Source organism: Vipera ursinii (assembly GCF_947247035.1).
Source record: "Vipera ursinii genome assembly, chromosome: 2".
Classification (NCBI taxonomy): domain Eukaryota; kingdom Metazoa; phylum Chordata; class Lepidosauria; order Squamata; family Viperidae; genus Vipera; species Vipera ursinii.
The window spans coordinates 155,883,627-155,901,455 of record NC_139513.1 but is presented as its reverse complement, the minus strand read 5'-3'; the positions used below and the strand labels follow the sequence as shown (position 1 = coordinate 155,901,455).

At 43.0% G+C, this 17,829-nt stretch overlaps 1 protein-coding gene across 1 annotated transcript in view; it reads left to right on the top strand.

The window, feature by feature from the left end:
- The window catches only part of COL2A1 (collagen type II alpha 1 chain), a gene marked incomplete at its 5' end in the record, with an annotated part of 88,989 nt that extends 71,813 nt beyond the window's left edge, over window positions 1–17,176 (top strand). Inside the window, 13 exons of the mRNA XM_083351587.1 lie at window positions 1,907–2,068; window positions 2,171–2,278; window positions 3,608–3,715; window positions 4,765–4,818; window positions 5,708–5,815; window positions 5,939–5,992; window positions 7,996–8,103; window positions 9,064–9,117; window positions 10,084–10,191; window positions 12,214–12,502; window positions 13,895–14,076; window positions 14,353–14,595; window positions 16,780–17,176. Coding sequence (XP_083207713.1) covers window positions 1,907–2,068; window positions 2,171–2,278; window positions 3,608–3,715; window positions 4,765–4,818; window positions 5,708–5,815; window positions 5,939–5,992; window positions 7,996–8,103; window positions 9,064–9,117; window positions 10,084–10,191; window positions 12,214–12,502; window positions 13,895–14,076; window positions 14,353–14,595; window positions 16,780–16,926 — 1,725 coding nt within the window. The 3' untranslated portion in view covers window positions 16,927–17,176. The remainder of the gene's footprint in view (window positions 1–1,906; window positions 2,069–2,170; window positions 2,279–3,607; window positions 3,716–4,764; window positions 4,819–5,707; window positions 5,816–5,938; window positions 5,993–7,995; window positions 8,104–9,063; window positions 9,118–10,083; window positions 10,192–12,213; window positions 12,503–13,894; window positions 14,077–14,352; window positions 14,596–16,779) is intronic.
- Window positions 17,177–17,829: the final 653 nt, after the last annotated feature.

Sequence of the window (17,829 nt, the reverse complement as noted above, 5' to 3'; positions counted from 1 at the left end):
CCTTTTCCTTTAAATTGTTTTGCTCTTTGAAGTGTTTCATTAGTCGGAACCATGACATCAGGGTTGCCTATGGAACAGGCTGTTTGCTAATTGGGCATTAAGGAACTTCTCAAGTTACCTGGCAGGATATTTATCAGCATAAAATTAATCGGCAAGATTGTACATGGAAAACGTCCATGTCCATAAAGGGTACAGTAGGTTTGTATATTTGACCCCCTTCCTTTTTAATTTTTATATTCTCTCACTGATTCAAGCCTTGAGAAAGGCCAACTTCCACCCACTCGTGCTAAGTGGTAGGCCCATTTCAGTCCTAACAAATAGACCTCTTGTTGTGTTCTTCGCGCTGATGATGGAGCCATTATTTTTTTAAAAAAAATACAAGAAGGCCTTAACTGGAGCTACTGTGCCCTTGCCCAATATCGCATCAAGGAGCAGCTAGTTGTGGAGACAATAAAACCCAACTTTTTCTAAAAGACTGGTTATTCATTCTTACTCCTGGAAAATTAATGTTTCCAGTATTGCTCAGAGTAAGGTCTTCATTTGGACATAATGTACATTTCCAAACAGTAGCAACTTGAGGCATCCACAGGGCTAATGCCAAAAGTTCTGAAACTCAGCGCTGCAGCTTGCTACTGCTAAGAGGAATAACAATCACTTTTCTACACTGATCGATTTTTTTCAGGGCTAAGGGTCATCAGCCACTACGCCAATGAAAACCTGCCACTATCAATATTTAATGCCAATCAAGGCAACTCATCTAAATGGCATAGGAGAGGCTCGATCTCAATTGGAAGAAACCCACACTCTGACATATGCATTACATTGTCTCTTCGACCAGAAGTCCTTGCTTAACGACCAGTCACTTAACAATGATTCAAAGTTACAACAGACCTCAAAGCTACTTAAGACCCATCCTCAAAGTTATGACTGCAGCACACACACACCCTTGCAGCCACATGTGTTTAGGATGCTTGACAACTGGCTCAGCATTCAGACAACTGGTTGCAGCATTCTGCGGTCATTTTTGCCATTTTCCAGGAGAAAACAGAAAAAAATGCCCATTGGAAATGCTGGAATTGCTTAACAGCTGCCCGGTTCACTTAATGACCATGGTGACTCACTTGACAACCATTCTAAAAATGGTCATAAAATCAAGTCAGGTCACAGGATGAACCACTTAATTACTATGACTTATGACCAAAGTTCTGGGCTCAGTTGTGATCAACTGTGGTCATAAGTCAAGGATTACTACTTCTACCCAGTGTGATAGTTGACTTAGCAACACCTCTTCAATTCTGTTGTCATGCCAGCTCAGAGTAAAACAAGATTCTTACTCTCGTCGCTAACAAGCCCCCCCAGATAGGGAGAGTTGAAGGTTTTGAGCCTTTTATATTATTTGGAGCAGATTGCAAGGTTTAAGGGGCAAAGTTTAGGGCATCCATACCCCCCCACACCACCACCCTTGAGTCATTGCCCCATTTATGTATTTTAAGAAGAAAAATATTTTAAACCTCTGCTGCATACTGCCTAGCTCTCCAAAGTGCAAAAAGCCCCCAACCCTCTCTAGCGTTACTTTTCATTTATATATTCACATATTTAAATTTATTGGTTGTCAAGCTTCAATCGACTCCCATGAGTTTCTTCTTCATTGGTTTTTTTTCCTTCAGACCATAAAACAGTGTAGGCTTTTTGCCAGTAGAGGGAGCTGTGACACTGAAAAAGAGCACCATAATGCCCCATAAACGAACCTCTGCTCATTTTTTTCTACACAAGATAGACGTGTTTTCCCTGAAAGACATTCATTTTTATATAAGATTTTCATCTCTCTCTGTGTGTGTGTGATTCCTCAAACCAATCCAACTCATGCTCATTTCTATTTAATCAAGACTTTATGTTTTATTTCTAGGGTAACCCTGGTTCTCCAGGCCCACCTGGTGCTTCTGGAAAAGATGGTCCCAAGGGCGCCCGTGGTGATGCAGGGCCAGTTGGACGCACTGGTGATCCAGGTTTGCAAGGCCCTGTTGGTCCTCCGGGAGAGAAGGGAGAATCTGGAGAAGACGGCCCTCCTGTATGTATTCAGCTTGTCTTTTTGTGCAAGTTGCTGAGTTGGCCTGTGGCTATTTCTGAGGCAAATTAATTCCCCTTTTCCTCTTTCTTTTCCTTTTCCCAGGGTGCAGATGGCCCACCTGGACCTCAGGGTTTGGCGGGACAGAGAGGCATAGTGGGTCTTCCTGGTCAACGAGGTGAAAGAGGCTTTCCTGGCCTGCCTGGGCCTTCTGTAAGTATCTCAGGAGTTAACCGGTTTGAAAAATATAGGTTGAAAAAGCGTACAATTTTCAAGGACAACCCATTTCACAACTTCTGGATTTGTAAGATGTCCAGAGTATTTGCCATTTTTTTTACAAAGTGATTAATTGATTAAATTTTTTTAGTGTTTTGAGTGTTAAGCTGAAAGGTGGCTCATGCCATTGGACGCTGAGTCAAAAGACCATTGAGAGGTTGGCAGCTCAGCAGTTTGAAACCCATGAGAAAGCCGCGTGATGGAATGAGTTCCCGTCCATTTGCCCTAGCTCCTGTCCATCCAGCAGTTCCAAAGCATGCAAATGCAAGTAGATAAATAGGTACCACTTCGGCGGGGAAGATACTGGGGACATGGAAGGAGCCCTCTCGGCTGTCTCCTGGGCAACGGTGATGTCCCTGGCTAATCCTTTTAATCCGGGAGCACTTTGGTAGGTGCTTCCGACACAAATGTAACGGTAGTGTTAAGCTCTTACTTGTCAGGTGTTCTGTTGATTTTCCATGGCTGACTTGCATTCTTTCAACATGGCACCACAACCTCCATCAGAACTATACCGATTGTATTCTCTATATTCAACCTTTTGGGATTGAAGCAATTTAAAATGTTGAATAAGCAAAGAGAAATTCCACTATGAATGAAAAATTGTCTTGTACAAATTTAATGTATCTTCTTCCTTAATTAACAAATATGAAAACAAAGCCCCTGTTACGTCACGCCTGGGCATCCAAGATAGCAGAGTGCAAAGTCTAATTGTTGTCTGCGAGATGAGCATCTCTCAAACTGTATCTGAAAATTACTATCCTAAAGCAGATTGGAATCAGATTTTTTTTCCATTAGTAGGTTTGATCCTCTCAACCAAATCAGGAAGAGGCTTTGTTTTGCTTTTTAGGTTTGCTTAACCACACAAGTCTCTTCTCTTAGAGTGAACGGTTCTAACCCAAACAATGTGTAGAAAAGAAAAGAAAATACTGTCTATGTGAGGGAATGATTTATTCCATGAAATAAATGGTGGGGAAATTTTATCTGGATATTGGACATAGCTCAAACAATAAGCATTATTAGCTGCTCACCCAATTCTGCCCGATTTTTTCTGGGAATTTTCAGTTCGTACACATTTAAAACTCACAAAGCGACCTTGCACTAAACAGGTTTCTCATCATCGTGATTATGGAGTGAATCTGTGCAAACAATTTTTGGTTCAAATATTTGATCTGGAGGGGAAAAAACTGGCTGAGGTTTTTCACTTTGCTTTGCCCAAGTTACTGTCAAAATAGTCTTCTGCCTTCTTAAATTGGCTTTCTTCCCCAGGGTGAGCCTGGTAAACAAGGATCTAGTGGAGGTCCAGGAGATAGAGGCCCACCTGGCCCAGTTGGTCCACCCGGTTTGACTGGTCCTTCTGGTGAACCAGGTCGTGAGGTGAGTCTAATTAACCTAGGCACGTTTCTCATCAGGAATATAAAAGTAGCACTTCTGGTTTCTCATACTGAATCTGTGATGGACACTTCTTCTCGAGAGAGTGTATATTTAAATAAATATCCTTCCCCGTTATGCTCAGTTATTTAATTACCAGGCATGAGGATGGCACATAATGTGACCACAGCATGACACCACATCCAATATTTCAGAATAGTGTTTCAAGGAGTAGCTGATATAAGTCGTCCCCAAGTTCTGGATGAGCTTATGTCCTGTTTCCAAACATATTTATTCCTTGATCCTTGACCTTTTTTGAAAGTTCTCCCTGGTGAATAGGGCTAAAGCAGAATCAAACGTTAATTAAAAGCCTACATTTCCCCTCTGAAAAAGAGCAGATGCCTTTTCCCCGTATTACAAACCATAGAGGACAAGGAAGCTCATGACAAAATAGTGTTGAGGTTGGCATGAGCTGGCAACTGGCAAAGGGGAGGGCTTGGATGACAGCATTGAAGAAGCAGATACTCAGACTAATAGGCAGGGCTTTTCAACTTATTCCTTCACCCATCACCATCAGTAGATAAATAAGATGGCAAAGGCAATAGAATCTGCAGCTACAATAGAGCTTATACAATTTTTTTTTTAAAAAAGGATGAATTTGGGAAATGGGTTGCAAAAAGCTAGATGACTGTGAGGGTTTGGTTCAGTAGCAGATGGGAAGTAATTCTGGTTCTGTGCCCTGTTTGCTATTGCTGATTAGGCTAAAACTTGGTAACTGCAACATGAAGCCCTTTTTAATAGCATAACAAGTATATTTCAGACAAGCACTTACCAAACCAGAGTTTGCTCGAGTCTGTCTTCCAAGAGATGGAGGACACCTTCTGTTTAAGATGAGTAGGTGGTGTGGGACAATTCAAGGATCAGCTCATCACGGAACATATGCAGTTTTGGATTAGTAGAAGCTGCTGCTACGACTCTTAATTCATTGCCAGACCCATGCTGCACAAGCACATTCTTGCCTTTCTCAGAAATAACTATCCCCTTCTTGTTTTCAGGGTAACCCTGGTTCAGATGGTCCTCCAGGCAGAGATGGTTCCCAAGGACCAAAGGTAAATGTATTGGAGGAGTTGATTAGTTCCAGGCATCTATTTTCACTCATTCCTTTTATCTGGTTAGTGTCTCGTCACTAACGTGACTAGGAAGTTGTAAGAGATAACAATCTGCCCATCCAATCTCAGACAGGATGCCACCCTCTACATGGCTTGCCTTCTCCATTCACATTCTCAGCCCTCATCTTCCGACTCTTAAAAGTCCCGTTCTGTCTCCTGGGGCAGCACAGTTTTCATGACAGAGTGCAACGCTAGACAACCCAAACTGTTTTCCCCTGTTAGAGTGAAGAGTATAAGAGAACGACTGGAGGGTGGAATTAAGCATGTCATCAGCTTATAGGCATTACATTCCCACAAACAGTCCGGGTCCGGTCTCTCTTAAATTTTGTTGACCTTTAAGCTGGCGCCAATTTAATATTGAACTTTAGTTAATTAGATTCTTGTATCTAGGTTTGAGCAATAAATCTTCTGAACTGCAACTTAACATATGATCTTAACCCTTTGTGCCTCACAGGGAGAACAGCATAGATAGAATAGGTGATGGTTTTAATGTGACATTTTTGCTTGTGCTGTAATTCATGTAAACTATCCAGTATCATTTATGAGTAGTTGGCCTTAGACAATTAAATAATAAAGGTAAATAAATAGCATAAAGGAGGAACTTCTGCAAGGATTTTCTGGAGTCTCATAACTATGTCCTTGTCATGCCAGGACTAACCATAGCTTCCCAAATGGCTTCTTCACCTCTGGCATTGACTAAGATATGCTGCGTCTCCTAATAGCATGGGCCTGAATTAGAAAAAGGCATGTGTAGTTGTCTCACTCCATCCTTCATGTATGCGGCATTAAATATTTGACCTTTGTGTCTTTCCTCTCCCTCTCCAAACAGGGTGAACGTGGTGAGACTGGTGCTGTTGGAGGTCCTGGTGCTCCTGGCTCACCTGGGGCTCCAGGTCCTGTTGGTCCAACTGGCAAACAAGGAGACAGAGGAGAAACAGTTAAGTAACAAGGAAGAAGTTAGAAAGAAACCCCTCTTCAAATCCATTCTGAAAACTACAGTCTTTGATCTTCTCATTGGCAGAAGACTAGGTCAACGTATCATTGTTTTGTTTTTTCCCAGGGTCCTCAAGGTCCCGTTGGCCCTACTGGCCTTGCAGGAGCAAGGGGCTTACCTGTGAGTACTTACTCCCTTCGTCTGGCGTCACCTTTTCCCGATTTCCTGTGAACGTTATAGACTTCCCCCAGAGCCAAACGCAATCAGTAAAATTGCAGCGATAACATTGCTATATGTAGCCAGGAGAATTTGTTTTCAGTAGCACAATGACTAAATGCCACAGGGAACACTTCGTGTTTTGCAAAGTCAATGGGTGAAGTAGGTCTGCCTCTTAAAAATGTAAATCCTGCTATCTGAACAAAAATAGTACAAGAACAGAGGCCAAGAGCAGAAGAGAAATATACATGTGTATGTTTATGTGATGCTTGAATAGATGTCTCTTGGGTATAATAACCATATATTCCACGTACAGGAGCACTTAGCACATTTCTCTGAGACGGGGGTAGTCCGTCTTTGTCTCTGCTCTCTACATGGAATGACAGCCATCCTAACAATCATTTAAAAGTGTCTCAGAGCCCTGCAGTGGATTCCTTCTTCTCCCAGATAAAATGGAGAAACGACATGGGATCTCCAAAAAAAACAAACGAACCCATAGCCGTATCTCAAATGTTGAGTTCTTGAAGTAATACGTACGTGTTACAAATGAATAAGTTGTTTCTAAATTTGAAATAGCTTTTTACCAGAGAGCCGTAAAACACATCAAAAGTCTACTAATTATTTCACCCAGAAGAGGGGGCGAATGGACATCTTTCTCATTTATCGCTCAAGGTCACCATGAGCGTGTGCCAGAAAAGCATTCTAGCACTATCAGCCTGTGGTTAAAATGCACTAAAAAAGTTGAGAGCGTGCCATAGTTTGCCTAATCATAACATTCTGCCAGGGCGTGTATGGCCAAATGGAACAGTAGTTCCTTGCCATCTTCTTTAGCCCCTGAGATACTTTCTACTTGTTCTCTACCACCACCGCAGTTTTCCCTTTTTTTTCTTGTTTATTTCTTCCTAAATAAGTGGGTACCCTTTCAAACCAATAGCCTACAGCCATCATTTCCCCCCTAAGTATGCTCACAAGGCCCTCTTTTGGCCCTGGAGGCATTTTTTTTTATAGATAAAAATGATGCTGGAGGCCTTTTTTGTTTACATGTGACAAACTTAGTTTCCATTTTTATTTTATTTTTGTTAAAATGGTCTGTAGGCATATGGAGACACGGGAGCATTTAACTGCTTGCTGCTGCTATAAGCATTTACCACTAAAGAAAGACCAAACCACTATAGTCTTCTTCTTCAGAGGTCTCCAACCTTGGCAACTTTAAGACTTGTGGACTTCAACTCCCAGAATTCCTCAGCCAGCCAAGCTTGGAGACCCCTGTTCTACTTAATTTGTACATATCAAGCTAACCTTTCTGTTTCTGGCCAAAAGAATCCAGAGCTGAATGGTATGCATTCATGGAAATTGATACTAAATCCAGTGGTATAAACATGTTTCAGTACCCTTAAACTAGGCTCAAAGTAACCACATTTTTTCTAGTTTAATCGCTACAGTTAGTACTGTATCTATATCAAGGTAGATGATTGAAATCTTGGGGGAGGGGGGTTTCATTTCATTTCATTTCATTTATTATATTTGTATACCGCCCTTCTCCCGAAGGACTCAGGGCGGTGAACAGGGCACATAAACCATACAGAATACAAAAATTAAAAAAGAATTAAATAAGAGCCCGAGCTAAAAACAGTAGAATAATATAAAAATCCCCAATAAAAACTTCAGCACATCCCCCATCAGGCCAGGCCGGCTTGCTCAAATAGGTAGGTCTGATGTCACAACACACTTTGCAAGGGACACAGGAGCTTTGTGACATCAGCACGTAGCACCCAGAACTGTGAAGCTCACTTACCAAGCGTGGAGTAAAGCTACTGTCAAAATGAAAGTCAATTATTCACCTTTTCTGCCGTACGAATACGTAGAGCGTTGTGGGGTAACACCTCCGCCATCTCCTGTATTCTGTGCCAAGCAAGCTTTCCTGCGATTCTCTGCTTCTGAAGGTGGCTTGTGTTTTACACTTCTAGGGTCCACAAGGCCCTCGTGGCGACAAAGGTGAAGCTGGAGAGGCAGGAGAACGAGGCCTGAAGGGTCACCGCGGATTCACTGGCCTGCAAGGTCTCCCTGGGCCTCCTGTAAGTTTTGGTTTCAGCACATCCTTGATAGGGTTCAGCCCCCAATCCATGCTTGCCGCATTGTGAATGTTCATCAGGGTATCAGTCTAGAGAAAAGAAGGACTAGGGGTGACATGATAGCAGTATTGCAGTATTGGAGGGGCTGCCACAAAGAAGAGGGGGTCAGCTTATTTTTCAAAGCACCAGAAGGCAAGAGAAGAAACGATGGATGGAAACTGACCAAAGAGAGAAGCAACCTGGAATTAAGGAGAAACTTCCTAACAGTGAGAACAATTAACCAGGGGAACAGCTTTGCCTTCAGACGTTGTGGGCGCTTCATCGCTGGAGGTTTTTAAGAAGAGACTGGACAGACATGTGTCTGAAATGGTCAAGGGTCTGCTGCTTGAGCAGGAGGTTGGACTAGAAGACCTCCAAGGTCCCTTCCAGATCTATTCTGATTGATGATCTGTTCCTCTGTTGTAGCGAGGATAAGAATCAGTTCGTCTGAAACAATACTATATACATTTCTCTTGACAAAGGTTTCATAAATAATAACTCTTAGTAAGACTCGTTGAACTGAAATTCTGTGTAGCAAATAACCCTTAATAAGGCTTGGGAATTTAAATTGCCACCCAGACAACTCCAGGAATCTTTGAAAACTGATCAAAGGATCTTTGATCAAAGGAGATAGTTATTACTTGACAATTCTGCCCCCTTCTAATGGCCTTCTCCAAAAGATACAGTTGCGAGATATCTATACTACAGGATGAGTTTGTACCTTCTAATAAATTTCAGGCTGTTCTTCAGCATGCAGGTGCACAGAGGATCGCTGGCATGTTAGGTCACACACAGAGGTCAATGAATCAAAGATCATAAGGAGGAAGGCTCCACGTTGTAGAGACCATTTGGGCTCTTCTACGGAGAAACTATAATGCGCAAAATTCAGATTTAACTATACAGCTGTTTTCCTTTCTTCCTTAGGGTCCTTCTGGAGATCAAGGTACACCTGGTCCTGGCGGTCCCTCTGGTCCCAGGGTAAGTACAATCAACAGGGCACTTCCAAAAGGCGAATTTTGTGAACCTTTAAGCCATTGATCATTTGATGGGTATTAAATCTGCTGCATGATGAACTCTTCTCGATTCATCGGGCACGGTGCTATGATTTGCAGAATTTCATTATTTTCCCAAGTGACAAAATCTGATCCAAACACAGAATTGTAGGCTCTGAATTCTTGGATGTTGATTAGCTTAGGGAAAGGAGAGAAGCAGTTCCTACTGAGACAAAGTGGAAGAACAAAGCATGACAGAGGGTGGTGAGCACAGCGCAAGACATCGTGGGCTGTCCCCTGACACCACTGGATGACATCGCCAGGGCTCGCTGCCTTGGAAGAGTGAGGAAAATTCTCAGGGACGACTCACACCCTGGTACCCTGGGACCTCTTTACTCTCCTACCATCGGGTAGGAGACACAGGAGTATAGCCAGCCGTACCAACAGGCTGAAGAACAGTTTTTATCCATGGGCTGTTAGGCTCTTGAACGGGAAATAATTTTATAATTTTATGTATGACTGACTTGCGAGGCCGGTGTGTTGTGCAATTAGCTCACATGGTGTAACAAGATGGAGGGTTTTTTGTCACTGTGAGTTGTGGGGGGACACACGAAGGGAGGCTCAGCCGATCTCAGTGTATACATGGTTGTACTTTGACAATAAAGGTTCATTCAAAGGTTCATTCATTCACTTCTTGTTTCCCAATCCCCTTCTGGCTCATCTCATAAGGGCTGGGAAGTTCCCGCCGTACGTAGAGCGTGTCAGATTGGGGAAAGACTCTCCTACAGCAATTTTGTTGTAGCAGAAACTTGGAAGTATCAGTGTGCTTCATTGACTGATTGATTGATTGGACAAATTTATGTTGCAGCCCTGAAGTTCTTTCCCTTGTACTTTTCCTATATAGGTAGCATTTGTGGGCAGCTGATTTGACTTTTTTCTGGCTTTCTCCTAGGGTCCCCCAGGTCCTGTTGGTCCCTCTGGCAAAGATGGCTCTAATGGGATGCCTGGGCCTATCGGCCCTCCTGGCCCTCGTGGTCGTAGTGGAGAAACTGGTCCAGCTGTAAGTAACTCAAAAAAAAGAAGAAGCTATAAATACAGGTAGTCCTCAACTGATGACCATAATTGACCCCAACATTTCTGTCACTTAGTGGGACAGTTGTTAAGGGAATTTTGGCCCATTTCGCAACCTTTCTTGCCATAATTGTTCAGTGAATCCCTACAGTTGTTAGGTTAGTAACAGTGAATCTGGCTTCCCCAATGACTTTGATTGTCAGAAGGTCACAAAAGGTGATCACATGACCACAGGACACTGCAACCATCATAAATATGAGTCAGTTGCCAAGCGTCTGAATTTTGATCACAATTTTTGATCATGGGGATGATTGTAAGTGTGAAAAATGATCACAAGTCACTTCTTTCAGTGCCATTGACTTGAAACCGTCACTAAATGAACGGTTGTAAGTCAAGGACTACCTTCAATGGAAATAAAAAAGTACAAGATATTACATAAAGGATGTTGGCATTTTCCCCCCCTTGGAGAATGAATTGAAACTCAAAGTGTTTTGAATGAATTTTATTATTCTAGGAATAAAAAATACATGGAACTCCATAATAGGATGAAATATTTACTATCTATTTCCTTGTTACCTATTTCATTTATAAACTATCTTATCCCAAAAGGCATTTCTAATTAGAGACTAGCAACTATATGTCATTTGCACATAGCACTCTGAGCTTTGTTTTAATCGTGATTTGTTGAAAAAACTAGAAAAAAGTCTTACAAAAATAACCATGGCTTGTCTAGTCAGTTTCTGGCTTATACCTGCTTGTCCTTTTAAAGGTGTGTTTATCTTTTACTTCTTTAACTTGGTGCAAGACTTAAGTGATGCACGGATTCAAATGAGAACAGCAGAAATCAACAAAAAATTCATATGTATTGTACTCACTTGCACATCATCCTAAGCCAGAGTTATAGCCAATAGTTAACAATCCCTCTTCCTTTAGCTTTAAATTGTGAGTTGACTACCTGAAAACATGTGGTGTATTTACTGGTTGCACTTAGTAAAACAAGCTAAAAAACAAAGCAAACACTACACGATGCTTCGTTTGATATTTCAAAAACCAGACTGACTCATTCTTCTGACTCAAGGCCACTAAAAACTCTGCTAGACCATCTTAGGTCAGCTTTATGCCCTGCAATGGAGTAAATTTATTTATTTATTTTATTGTATTGTATTTTTATACCGCCCAAGCTTGATCTAGACTTGTCTGCAACTGCAGGTACATATTGATGCATACCAACTCTGTGAAGGGGTTGGTGGGTAAGTGTAGGTTGCAGGTGGTTGCAGATGGGCCAACACAAACATCTCCCAAATCTCAACTATATATGTTGCATGGAGTTGTGCATCCTGTATGCTGATTGGTTGATCTGACCGCCTGTTGGGAGGTGGGCAGAAGGCAAGGCACATTCAAATGACAAAACAGAGCAACCAGAGGAGAGATTTGCTGACAAAGTGAGGAGATACAAATGTAGTGTAAGTGCAACAGTTAGGCAACTGTCTCTGAATGACAGACAGATACGTTCTCTGACCTGCAGTCATGCAGAAGTCTAACCCTGAACTAAGGAAGCTGTAAAGAGCTCTACCAGTGTAGGAGATGGGGTAAGGACTAGATAGGGGTAAGGATAAGGTCTAGGGGTGATACGACAGCAGGTATTCCAGTATTTGAGGAAGTGCCATAAAGAAGAGGGGGTCAACCTATTTTCCAACAGACCTGAGGGCAGAACAAGAAACAATGGATGGAAACTAACCAAGGAGAGAAGCAACCTAGAATTTAGGAGAAACTTCCTAACAGTGAGGAGAACTAACCAGTGGAACAGCTTTGCCTCCAGAAGTTGTGGGTGCTTCATGGAGGTTTTTAAGAAAAGAGTGGATAGCCACCTGTCTGCAGTGGCCTAGGGTCTCCTGCTTGAGCAGGGGGTTGGACTAGAAGACCTCCAAGGTCCCTTCCATCTCGATTGATTGAGGCATTTCTGTTCCAAGGCAAGTCTGTTAGAACGGTCTCCTTTCCTCTTCTCTGACAGGGTCCTCCCGGCAACCCCGGACCTCCTGGTCCTCCCGGCCCACCTGGAGCTGGGATTGATATGTCAGCCTTTGCTGGCCTTGGCCAGACTGAGAAAGGCCCCGATCCGATGCGCTACATGCGATCCGATCAGGCTTTCAGCAACTTGCGGCAGCACGATGTCGAGGTCGACTCCACCCTGAAGAGTCTCAACAACCAGATTGAAAGCATCCGAAACCCCGAGGGCAGCAAGAAGAACCCAGCTCGAACCTGTCGTGACCTGAAACTCTGCCACCCTGACTGGAAGAGCGGTGAGTCTCTAGGCCAGGGGTCTTCCAAGGTGGCCCTTTTATGACTTGTGGACTTCAACTCCCAGAATCCCTCAGGCAGGGCATGTTGGCTGAGGAATTCTGGGAGTTGAAGTCCACAAGTCATAAAAAGGCTAAGTTTGAAGACCCCCCCCCCCGGCTCTAGGTGAAGTGCCCTTGCCTGATTTGGGGTGGACCGGAGTGCTGTCAGCTCATTATATAAAACACCCAGAAATAAGCAAACGATTCTTATTCAAAGCGTGTGTAAATATCCCTCGCAGCAAGAGTGGCTTAGGTATTTTTGATTCCTGCCACCCACATGGCTTCTCCAGCAATTTTTGATTCCTGCCACCCAAAAATATGAGATAAGGTGCAGTGGTTAGATTGCAGTATTGAAGGCTAACTCTGCTCACAGCCTTGAGTTCAATTCTGACTGCCTCAAGGTTGACTCAGCCTTCCATCCTTCCGATGGGGACCCAGCTTGTTGGGGGCAATATGCCGACAGTGTAAACTGCTTAGAGAGGGCTGTAAAGCACCATGGAGAGTTATATAAGATGCTGTAAGTCATGTGGATCCAAATCACTGAAGATATGAGACATACTGTGGCTTGTAAATGTGGGCATATTCCTTTACCCAAATGTCACTGGAAGCCACACTCTGCTAGAGAGAATGATTAAGAAAGTAGCTCTCCTTCCCCAAGCTCAGATGCACAATCTGTTATTAGAGGGAATCAAACAACTGTTCTGTTCCAGCCTGCTACCGGCCCTGCAGAAAAGGCAGGGACAACCCCTTTACGAAGGCAAAAGGCTGGAACTAAGCCTGCCAAATTTATTGACACAAAACAGAGCAAACTGAACAAAACACGAACCACAAAACAGGAGCTATTCAAACGGTTGCCTTCAGCAAACCAGCCCTCCCACACATTCCCCTTTTAAACAGTTCAAGGCGTGGCTTCTCTCTGCCTCCTTCCGAGGTGCCCCATTGCCTTCCTCTGTTTACTCCTGATTGACTGCCTCCTGCGTCGGGCGTCCTTGAACTGGGCCAGCTGTGGGTCATCTTCATCCACGCTGTCAGGCTCACACAGCTGGGTCTGCGTCGTAACCAGGTGGGAGGGCTCTCATCAGCAACCTCTCCAACACCCCCTCCTCCTCCTCTGAATCGTCCGACCCAACTGCCGAACCCACAGGCTGACCCTGAATCACAATAACACCACCTTAAAATGAGAGATTACAAACTGCCAACCTTCTGATCAACAAGCTCAGCGTCCTAACCCACTGAGCCACCGCGTCCCTACACACACACACACACACACACACACACACACACACACACACACGAAAACAGAGAGAGAGACAAAACACACCCTTGTTAACTAACTTTGTTTCCCTTTGACAGGCGATTATTGGATTGACCCCAACCAGGGCTGCACTTTGGATGCCATAAAGGTTTTCTGCAACATGGAGACTGGGGAGTCCTGTGTCTATCCGAAGCCAAGGAGCATTCCCAGAAAGAATTGGTGGACAAGCAAGGAGAAAAAGCACATCTGGTTCGGAGAAAGCATCAACGGAGGCTTTCATGTAAGTGGAAATAATCAATAACTGCCCTTGCATTCAGCCGATTTTGGAGAGCGGGCCAATTTTCTATGAGCAATTTTCTATGAGTTTCCTCTCTCAGCTTTCCTGTGTTAACTTCGTTTAGCAACCGCAGTTTTTCTGTAACAGTGTGTGACGGAAGGGTGCTGAATCCCACAGCCTTGTTTCCATGCTTTGTCCTTTTGGCAACTATGTGGGCTTCCCGTTCCTTCTTCCTTGGCTCTTTTAAGATTTTCATGGCTTTGCCTCGTCCTTTTCCAGTTCAGCTACGGAGATGACAACCTGGCTCCTAACACAGCCAACATCCAGATGACTTTCCTGCGGCTCTTGTCTTCCGAAGGCTCACAAAACCTTACCTACCACTGCAAGAACAGCATCGCCTACATGGATGCAGCATCTGGCAACCTTAAGAAAGCTCTCCTGATACAGGGATCCAACGATGTGGAGATGAGAGCTGAGGGCAATAGCAGGTTTACCTACACTGCCTTGCAGGACGGATGTACGGTAAGTAGGGAAAAAAAGCAATCATGATTTATCGGGGATATTGCTAGATGTACTTGTAAGTAGAAGGAAAGCAACCATGTCTGGAATGGTGTAGGGCTTCCTGCCTAAGGAGAGGATTTTTTTTAAATTCCATTTATATCCCGCCCTTCTCCGAAGACTCAGGGCGGCTTACAAGCTTAGCGGTAGCCTTCATTCTATGTATATGCCTGCTTATTAGGGCTTTCACACACACCCCCAAGCGGCATTATTACAAAGTCAGCTTAATTGCCCCCAACAATCTGGGTCCTCATTTTACCTACCTCGGAAAGATGGAAGGCTGAGTCAACCTTGAGCCTGGTGGGACGCGAACCTGCACTAATTGCAGGCAGCTGGTGTTACTTAAGGAGGCATTTGACTATAAGACTTCCAAGATCCAACTCCGTTATTCTGAATGATTTATTGAAGATTAGGATTCTGTCTAATTGGGTGGAATAATACCCTTGGTCTGGACAACATAAAGTGAGGAAAAAAATTGCAGCAGTATTGTCTGCATGGAGCAAATTTCTAATCATTTACATCTGAACAAAATAATTCTTGAGCTCTGGTCTTGATGATGAGTCATTTTGTTTACTTAAAATTGAGCTAATTACTACCGAGAAAGTAAGTACAAATACTACACAGTTGTTTGATTCAAGGGCAAGAGATCATAGTGATAGTACCAAGCTTAGCTTGCTGATCAAAGAGATTAGCAGAGATTTCCATTTCAGCCAAGTAACCAGTTAGATTTTTCTGTAGCTGGATCATTCTTCATAAGTAATGCGAGCATTCCTGAGTAGGATTTTTTTTATTAGCGATGCAAGCTTTATAGCTAAAACAGCATGATGGTTTTAATTACAGGAAATTCATCCTAGGGCTAGGAAAGGCCTTGCATCTGGCAAGCCCACCAGGAGTTGAAAGAACATGTATGCTCTTTATATAGGTACAAGGGAAAAAGTCAGAAGGTGTGATCCCAGATTGGACGTTTCTTAGATAGAGTGACAGACATGGAAACGACAGAGTAAATCTTAACTCTTGGTCTACGCTCTATTGCCTGCTTGTGGTCAGGTGGGCTGAGATATTAGTGCTACTAAGTTCACACTTCCAACATCTCAAAGGGATGAAACTTAAACTGGATGCATGATCTGCTGTTATGGGCTATACTGCTGGGTTAATAGTTGAAGTAGTACAAGTAGCCCTTGCTTAACGATCAGCCACTGAGTGTTTTGACAGAACCCACCCTAAAAGGTACTTACAACCTGGTTCCAGGGTTCCAATTGCTGCACACAACCTACAGTCACATGATCACTTTGTTGTTGGCAACTGGCTTGCCTTTGTAGCCAGCTGCAACATTCTGTGGTCATGTGACACGATTTATGAATGATTTTTGCCAGAAACTGACCTTTTTAGCAGGTTTCTGGCAAAAAACACCCATGGGAATGCTTTGACTTGCTTTAGTGACCGCAGTGTTTATTCACTTGACGACTGCAACAAAAAGGTTGTAAAATTGGGTCAGTTATGAGGGTGCCTTGACTTATGACTGTCATGACTTAACGATGGAAATTTCAGGCTCCATTAGGATCATAGGTTGAGGACTACCTGTACTGGGTAAGTTATGGTAGACTGTTATCACTTTGAAAGGAAGAAGGGAGACAGTTCTGAATCCAGTTCTGTAGGGAAGTCTTCTGTTGACCATATTATACACTCTGTCTTTCCAAAGTTATCAAAAAGAAGTCAAAACTATATAAAGCCAGAGAAATTTGTTTTAGTATTTGAAATCTGCCACATTATTTTATTCATCACAGCAGGCAGGGTATAGTTCCATCAACCCACCCTGTCTGAAAATATAACTATTCAAGAGAACATTAGACCCTGATCTTCTAGAATCCCATAATCTTCTAGAATCCCATACCAGATCCCTGAGCAGGTGGTGCAATGTTACCCTTCAGGACTACATTGCAAGCAAAACAGGACATCATAATCCCCCACTCAAATTTTTGAAATATTGATGCTACCATACAATTCCACTGATTTGAAAGTGGACGCAGCCAGCCTAAGCATGCCATGCCTTCCAGATGTACGATTATCCAAGCACCTCACTGAATCCAGAATACAAAGCTCTTGAAGTAATGCATCCTTGCGTGCGTGTGTCTGTTTTCACCATTCCAGAAACATACCGGAAAGTGGGGGAAGACCGTCATTGAGTATCGATCTCAGAAGACTTCGCGCCTGCCCATCATTGACATTGCACCTTTGGACATTGGTGGTGCCGATCAGGAATTTGGTGTTGATATTGGCCCAGTGTGCTTTTTGTAAAAGGAGAACAAACCCTAAAATCAATATTTTTTTACCAACCCGAGTACTTCCCAATCACTTTTAGGACTTCTGCACTGAATGGCTGAACCAAACTCCTTCCTTTCCCCGAAACCTTTTCACTTACATTTTGGACTCTCTTATCTGTTTCTGTGGCCACCATTGCTTGAGTAGATCACGAAGCCAGCAAAAGGAAGGAAGGAAGGAACAACTAATAATGGTATTATTTATTTATTGTCTTCCTAGAGGGCCTTTCTTGGGTCAGGTGGTGATAGGAAGCTCACAAGCATATATGAAGGGTTCTCCCATCCAAGTTGCTAATGTCCCTAATCCTGGTTGTAGCCAAATCTTCTCCCCACTCCATTCCGAGTGTGTATCAAAGCAAGATTACTGTGTACGATACTAAAGATGGTGCTATTGTAAAACAAGTCTGTATTTTTTAACATCAATTGATATAAAAACCTTTGTTGGAAAGTAACAAGTTGGTCTGATTATTTTTGGTTTTGTCTATGGTTAAGAATTCTATTGACTGGTGTCCCAACTTTTTATTTTCCTTTTATAAAATCAAATCAGCTGTAGGGCAATCTCTCCCCCCCCTCCAAGTGATGTGTGTTTTGAAAGAAAGAATTCTGCCTTTCCACTCACACAGATAAGTGACAGTGCTAATTTTTTGTCCTATCTTCAACTCCCTTGTTTGGTAAGACTTAGCTGGCCACCAGCGTTTTCTTATAAGCATTGCTGATATTGGTTTATAAAGCGATGCTACAGCTTTAGCTGACTGTAAGCATAAACTAGGTTCTCTTGAATTACATAGTCCTCAATTGGCCTAAACAAAAAAATAATCATAAAACTAAGGACCCTAATTCTCTGTTGAGGAAATCAAAGTATGATGAATCATTGTTGTTC